The sequence below is a fragment of the Nansenia antarctica genome (assembly GCF_963989245.1).
Source record: "Nansenia antarctica genome assembly, chromosome: 1".
NCBI classification, from domain to species: Eukaryota; Metazoa; Chordata; class Actinopteri; order Argentiniformes; family Microstomatidae; genus Nansenia; species Nansenia antarctica.
This window is the reverse complement of record NC_137674.1, coordinates 98,382,839-98,390,768: the sequence shown is the minus strand read 5'-3', so window position 1 is coordinate 98,390,768 and position 7,930 is coordinate 98,382,839. Positions and strand designations below refer to the sequence as shown.

Here is a 7,930-nt window from a genome sequence, read left to right as displayed (position 1 = left end):
GTGTTCCTGTTGTGTAACAGTGTGTGTCCCTCCACCAGACCCCTCCATCAAGCCTGCTCCCACTCCGGAGGTGGACCCCACAATGTTCGAGAAGAGATTCCTCAAGAAAATCCGGGATCTCGGAGAGGTAATGTATATGTGTTTGTCTCGGCCTGTGATTATGTGTGTGTATGTGTGTCTAATGGCAATCTTGACTGTGCTCCAACACGCTAGCTAGCTGGCTGGCTAACAACAAAGCACATCGCCAGATAGCTGATAGCTGCTCTGCATGCTAAGCCCATCACAACACGCTGATAGAACATGAACATGCTAAAAATACATAACTACACATAACTAGATGAGACACAGTCCCTTTTTTATTGATGCATGGATACATGTTTAAAAAAAAAAAAGTTTTATGATAATAAAGAGGCATGGTTTACTTCATAGGTTGCTGTGTTATTAGATTAACTGGGTCACGTAACAGTATAACAATGATATTGTTAATCGCAATTATTTCTGAGACAATTAATTGTACAGCAAAATTTGGAATTGTTACAGGCCTATGTGTGTGTGTGTGTAATTTACTGTATTTGTGTATGTAATTGACTGTGTGCGCGTGTGCGTGTATGTGTGCGTGTGTGCAGGGTCACTTTGGGAAGGTGGAGCTGTGTCGTTATGACCCCAGGGGGGACCGGACAGGAGAGCTGGTGGCGGTGAAGTCCCTGAAGCCGGAGAACCGTGACGAGCAGAGCAGCACCCTGTGGAGCGAGATCGGCATCCTGAAGGAGCTGTACCACGAGAACATCGTCAAATACAAGGGCATTTGTCAGGAGGAGGGTGAGAGAGAGAAAACACACACACACACAGACACACACACACACACAGAGACACAGTAACACACGTACACACATTTTCCTACTTGTTTTAAGTGTGTGTGTGTGTGTGTGTGTGTAGGTGGGCGAGCCATCAAGCTGATCATGGAGTACCTCCCTGCTGGCAGTCTGAAGGAGTACCTCCCCAGGAACAAAGCCCAGACGGACCTGAAGACCCTGCTCAGCTACGCCGTCCAAATCTGCCAGGTACTGGACCGTCTGTACTAGGGATGCACGATATGCATTTTTTCCAACCGATACCGATAACCGATGTTTACCCGCTTCTCGTGGCCGATAACCGATATGAGAACAGATATAATTTCACAGTTGATAACCTGTAGTTCATGCACACCTGAAGGTAAGAAAGGCTATGTAGTGAGCAAAGATTGATGATTTAATATTCCATAGTGATCTCACCAAATCTAACTTACATCACTATTGTTAACACAACAAAGAGAACACTTCCAGTGTTTCCTCCAGGAATTTTTACCATGGTGGCGGGTAGTGCTGACTTTAGTAGTGTGATTTTTTCGCGTGCACGCGCATGAAACGCGCACGCACGCTCAAAACAACGACGTCATTTCAGCCAAAACTCGAAAATAAAATGTTTTCCTGTAAATTAAAAACAAGGGTAGTCCGTCCGTCCGTCCCTCTCTGGAATGGAATGGAATGGACTTTATTTGTCATTGCTACAGTACAGGTACCAGACAACGAAATGGTCCATTAAATAAAATGACACGGTTCAAATGTTCACGCCGGCAGTCCGGCTCTCACACATACTGGCAGCGTCCCGGTCTGACTTAGCTCTCGTTTGTGCACGGCTTTCTTTCTTTCCTTCCTTCCTTCCTTCCTTTATGTGAAGTGGCCGGTCCCGGGCACAGCTGCCTCGCATCCGCTCAACGAGCCCGGCGGTTCGGTGCTGCGCTGATTAGCGGATGCGGGACAGCTGTGTGAGCGGATCGCTCCATCTCTCATCTTGATGAAGATGAATGATCTTTATTGTCATTGTAACAGGTACAACGTAATTTAAATGAGGAATCACAAAACAGTTTTGCAAGCGCGTCGCTTCGCGCTTGTGGGTGTGTCTAGCGCTGTGAAGGTCTGAAAAGCGGCCTAAATCTTTTTTTTTTTTTTTTGGTTGAGAAATCTGCATGGTGGCGGAGGAAATTCCATCGTGGCGGACCGCCACGATGAAATGCATGTAGAGGAAACACTGACTTCTGACTCTTCAAATGTTCATTTATTAAAAAAAAGGAAATACATTTCAACATTGTTGAAAATCACATCACACTCGCTAGTCAAGCCAAACTATTGCAATGCATGGATTGGGTGAGTAATCCCCACTGCTACCTAGTTAACTAGAACACTACTTTACATTGTTACCTAGTTAACTAGAACACTACTTTACATTGTTACCTAGTTAACTAGAACACTACTTTACATTGTTACCTAGTTAACTAGAACACTACTTTACATTGTTACCTAGTTAACTAGAACACTACTTTACATTGTTACCTAGTTAACTAGAACACTACTTTACATTGTTACCTAGTTAACTATAACACTACTTTACATTGTTACCTAGTTAACTATAACACTACTTTACATTGTTACCTAGTTAACTAGAACACTACTTTACATTGTTACCTAGTTAACTAGAACACTACTTTACATTGTTACCTAGTTAACTAGAACACTACTTTACATTGTTACCTAGTTAACTAGAACACTACTTTACATTGTTACCTAGTTAACTATAACACTACTTTACATTGTTACCTAGTTAACTAGAACACTACTTTACATTGTTACCTAGTTAACTATAACACTACTTTACATTGTTACCTAGTTAACTATAACACTACTTTACATTGTTACCTAGTTAACTACAACACTTCTTTACATTGTTACCTAGTTAACTAGAACACTACTTTACATTGTTACCTAGTTAACTAGAACACTACTTTACATTGTTACCTAGTTAACTAGAACACTACTTTACATTGTTACCTAGTTAACTAGAACACTACTTTACATTGTTACCTAGTTAACTACAACACTACTTTACATTGTTAGCAGGCTCACAAAACAAGCTGTGTTAGTTGACTAGCGATGTGTCATTCATTTTCAACAACGCTTAGCTCGGGCTTTTATTTTGAAATCGCGAAAACGAAAACAGAAGTCAATGTCGGAATGAGCCTCTCCTTGTTGTTCAGAGAACAGATGCCAAACTACCGACATGTTTGCTGTAATAATATGATTTGGCACTAGAAAGCCATCAGTCAATAGCTCGTCTCATTCACAGAACAGCATGGGTTGCCTGCACTGTTTGATTGCGTATTTTAGAGCAGACTACAGAGATGGTGAACATTAGCACTAGCTAACATTGGCTATCTATTTACCTTAGCTTACCAATTGACTGCATGGCTGTACGCAGGCGCAGCATCATCAGCGCGACAACCGGAACCGGAAATATTTCCGGCTTCATATTATCGGCTCTATATCGGCTAAAATGTAATAAAACCGATAAATATTTAATAACATTAATTTCCCAATATCAGGCCGATAATATCGTACATCCCTAGTCTGTACCCCTAAAACCTTAGAGAACCCCTGATCTGTAACCCCTAAAACCTTAGAGAACCCCTGATCTGTAACCTCTAAAACCTTAGAGAACCCCTGATCTGTAACCCCTGACAGAACAGGGGTCAGTTGCCTAAAAACGTAGCTTGTCAATAACAAACAGCCCACTTGCTTATCCATCGAGTGTTTCGCTTCTTCTGCACAAACTACCTGACTAAAAGCCATTTATTGTAAGGTAGGAGTCGGAGAGACAAGCATGCATGTCTACCATATCATCATGTGTGACTCAGTCGGTAGAGCTAGCAACGCTAAGGTGGTGGGTTCGGACCATACAAAACAAAAACGTATGTACTTGCTGTACCGCAAGTCGCTTTTGGTGAAGGCGCGAAGAGGGAAGACTTCACATGAACAAATACAGAGGGTTCACCACAAGGTGCAAGCCATTCATAAGCCTCACGAATAGAAAGGACTAGGATTAGACTTTGCCAAAAAAACATCCAAAAAAGCCAGCCCAGTTCTGGAACAGCCTTCTTTAGATAGATGAAACTAAGATCAACCTGTACCAGAATGATGGGAAGAAAAAGGTATGGAGAAGGCTTTGAACGGCGCATGATCCGACGCATACCACATCATCTGTAAAGAACGGTGGAGGCAGTGTGATGGTATGGGCATGCATGGCTTCCAATGGCACTGGGTCACTTGTGTTTATTGGTGATGTGACAGAAGACAGAAGCAGACGGATGAATTCTGAAGTGTTTAGGGATATACTGTCTGCTCAGATTCAGACACATTCATCAAAGTTGATTGGATGGCACTTCACAATACAGATGGACAATGACCCAAAACATACTGCGTAAGCATCCCAGGAGTTTTTTACGGCAAAGAAGTGGAATATTCTGCAATGGCAGAGTCAATCACCTGATCTCAACCCGATTGAGCATTCATTTAACTTGCTGAAAACAAAACTAAACCCATGAACAAACAACAACTGAAGACACCTGCAGTAAAGGCCTGGCAAAGCATCACAAAGGAGGAAACCCAGCATTTGGTGATGTCCATGGGTTCCAGACTTCAGGCAGTCATTGCCTGCAAAGGATTATCGCCAAAGTATTAAAAATGAAAATGTTATTCCTGATTATGTTAATTTGTCCAATTACATTTGAGCTCCTGAAAATAGGGGACTGTGTATAAAAAGGGTTACAATTCCTAAACGTTTCATACAATATTTTTGTTCAACCCCTTGAACTAAAGCTGAAAGTCTGCACTTCAATTGCATCGCGATTGTTTCATTTCAAAAACCATTGTGGTGGCATACAGAGCCAAAATTATGGAAATTGTGTCACTGTCCAAATATTTCCGGACCTAACTGTATTGTATGAATGTTGTCAAATACATTTATGAGGAGAAACTCTGACTCGCCAATGTTCCGCCCCCCGCCACCCTCCAGGGGATGGACTATCTGGGTCACCGTAACTACATCCACCGAGACCTGGCGGCCAGGAACGTCCTGGTGGAGAACGACAGCACGGTGAAGATAGGAGACTTCGGCCTGACCAAGAGCATCAAGGACAACGAGGGGTACTACACCGTGAAGGACGACCATGACAGCCCTGTGTTCTGGTGAGAGGATGGGAGGGAGGGAGGATGGGAGGGAGAGATACATACTGTAGGACAGAGGGAGAGAGAGGGCGGGACAGATGCTGGAGGACAGAGTGACGATAGGAGAGAGAGAGAGAGAGAGAGACAGATGCTGTAGAACAGGTGTAGAAGAAGAAAGATGGTCTGTGTGTGTGTGTGTGTGTGTGTGTATGATGATGATGATGGTGATGATGATTGAGGTGTCCCTCTGCCCCCCCCTCCCCTGTATCAGGTATGCTCCAGAGTGTCTGGTCCACTGTAAGTTCTACCGGGCCTCTGACGTCTGGTCCTTCGGTGTGACCATGTACGAGCTGCTCACCTACTGCGAGACTGCCTTCAGCCCCATGTCGGTCAGTACACACACACACACGTACACACACACACACACGATTATACCAATTCTGACACATCTATCGTCAGTTTTATAATGAAAGCATCAATCATTGTAATCATGTAAACCTAATTAACCACACACATTTTTTACATAAACACACGCACACACTAACACACAGTGTACACACAGCCTTCTATCCCCTGATTGGGGCCAGATGGTGCCCGTCTCCATGCCCAGGGTGGCAGATGACTCACTAGGGCCTATGCCCAGTCCTTCCTGTGTGTGTGTGTGTGTGTGTGTGTGTGTGTGTCTGAATGTGTGTGTGCGTGCGCGCGCGTCACCAACCCCATGATCATCCTGCCAACAGACAAACTGACTCAACATGGCCTCCCTCATCTCGTCTCATCTACACAATGAAGACAGGGTGGTGGGGTGTGTGTCTGCCAGGGTTATATAACACGACCACCCGTTGGTTAACCCAGCAGAAGGAACAGGTGGTGCCGCCGTACCGAGGCTTCTGAAACTCAGAGAACCTGACTCACTGTCACCTAACACAATCTTAGAAGGCTTGAAATGATGAACGCAGGGTCAGGGATGTAGGGCCTGGTGAATCACCCCCCGGGACGCACCACGACCTTGGCCACTCCCATCCGATCCCCTGTCAGACATCACAATGTGGGAGGGGGTGAATTCCATCATGCTGCCATGGTGACGCTGACACACACAGTGTCTTTCCCCCCCCTCTTCTCTGTGGCCACAGGTGTTCCTGAAGATGATTGGTCCGACCCACGGCCAGATGACGGTGACCCGGTTGGTGACGGTGTTGGAGGAGGGGCAGAGGTTGCCCCGCCCGGAGAGCTGTCCCGGAGCGGTAAGAGAGGAGAGGAGAGCAGGGGGCCTCGTTTATAAAAATTTACTTGAACGTCATCTTTAACTCGCACGTAAGCACATTTTTCTGAATGGACGTAACCATTATTTATAAAACGGGCTGCGCTTGTTTAAAATTGCGTACGTCTGTCGTACGTACTTCCGTTGATAAATAACAAATATACTTGAAATTGAACGCAGGTGAATGAGCTTTGTATTTACGCCCCTGTGATAGCGGCTGAATTATAGCGTCTGAATTAAGTCAAGTGCTATAAATAGGCTTGATTGAGGTGTTGAGCTGCACCTTTGACGAGTTCACACGATGGTAGACAAACGAAAGAAGAAAAACTTTACCGAGGAGGGGATCGACTGTCTTTTATCAGAAATAGACGCGCGGTCGCAAACGCTCGCCCCCGAATTCCCCCCATCACATCAGGCAGGATGCGTCTGAAGGAGGGCTGGGATATACCCGACCGCCTTTATCACGCCTCAATTTAGAATGATTACACCATACAATAGCCTAATGGCATATAAAGGAAGACTGAAATACAATCATAAACATCAGTTCCCATTAAAACAACATCGTTAATTTTATTACGAGCCACTTTCACTTCGCATGAATTACAGTAGGCATTAATGTGTGCGGCTCACATGCCTGTAATAACTCTGCATAACCAGTAGGTAATGTGCGTACGTCAAGTCAAGACCTGACATAGAGCTACGATCGTTTCCACGGTCAAATTGACTCACGTTGAAATTTTATAAATCACTACTTTGACGTGGTTTTCTACGTGCGTCATGAAATTTGGTCCAAAGTACTTTCTATAAATGAGGCCCCTGGGGAGGGGGGGGATGTCTAGTCAGTCCTCCTCGCAGTGCTTTATATGGATCTCTTAATGGCCCAAGGTAGATCATTTTGCGGGCAGGGGACTTGATTTGTTATGGGGGTAATGTAATTCAAAGAGTGTGTGTGTGTGTGTGTGTGTGCGTGTGCATGTGTGCAGGTGTATGAGCTGATGAGGAAGTGCTGGGAGAGCACGCCGGACAAGAGGATCACCTTCAAGAGCCTCATCGAACACTTCAGCCGCATGCTCGCCAACAACAGCCTGTAGCCAACGGCAACCCAGCCGCCCTGCCCCCTTCCCACCCAGCTGCCTTATCAGAGACAATCACATGGGGGGGGGTCAAGGGTGAAAGATCACAGAAGGAACGCCAGCAGGGGGGACCTGATCTTGAAACCACACATACCAGAATCGGCGCAGCAGACACTTTTTTCCTCGCCACTCGAGTTCTTTTACAGTATATTTTTCGCCTATGTTTTTATTTTTCATAAGAGATATAAGACTTATATAAATGAATGATGACCTATGTACGGACCTTGACCACATAATGTAGCTTTAGACTCCCTTACTGTGATAGAAGGAATGAGTGAGCCAACCAGAGTGACCACTGAGCTGTACATACACACGCGTCTGCAAGCAGCCTCTCTTCACAGGCCGTTCGTCCTTACATTGACATTCTGAGGCGGAGACCCACATAAAATGTGATTGGATCGAACGGGAAAAGACGGAATTCTGTCGAGCCTGAGAAAGCTCCCCCACCCCCCAAACAACGCTGTTGTTTTTTTCTTTTGAACTCGCTTGTGATATCCGAT

General features: G+C 45.0%; 1 protein-coding gene across 1 annotated transcript in view; it reads left to right on the top strand.

Annotated features, from left to right (window-relative positions):
- jak1 (Janus kinase 1) overlaps positions 1–7,416 on the top strand; it is a 25,867-nt gene extending 18,451 nt beyond the window's left edge. The window contains 7 exon segments of the mRNA XM_080546219.1: positions 39–127; positions 627–819; positions 937–1,061; positions 4,885–5,057; positions 5,308–5,425; positions 6,170–6,280; positions 7,281–7,416. Of these exon segments, the coding sequence (XP_080402345.1) occupies positions 39–127; positions 627–819; positions 937–1,061; positions 4,885–5,057; positions 5,308–5,425; positions 6,170–6,280; positions 7,281–7,388 (917 nt within the window). The 3' untranslated portion in view covers positions 7,389–7,416.
- Positions 7,417–7,930: the final 514 nt, after the last annotated feature.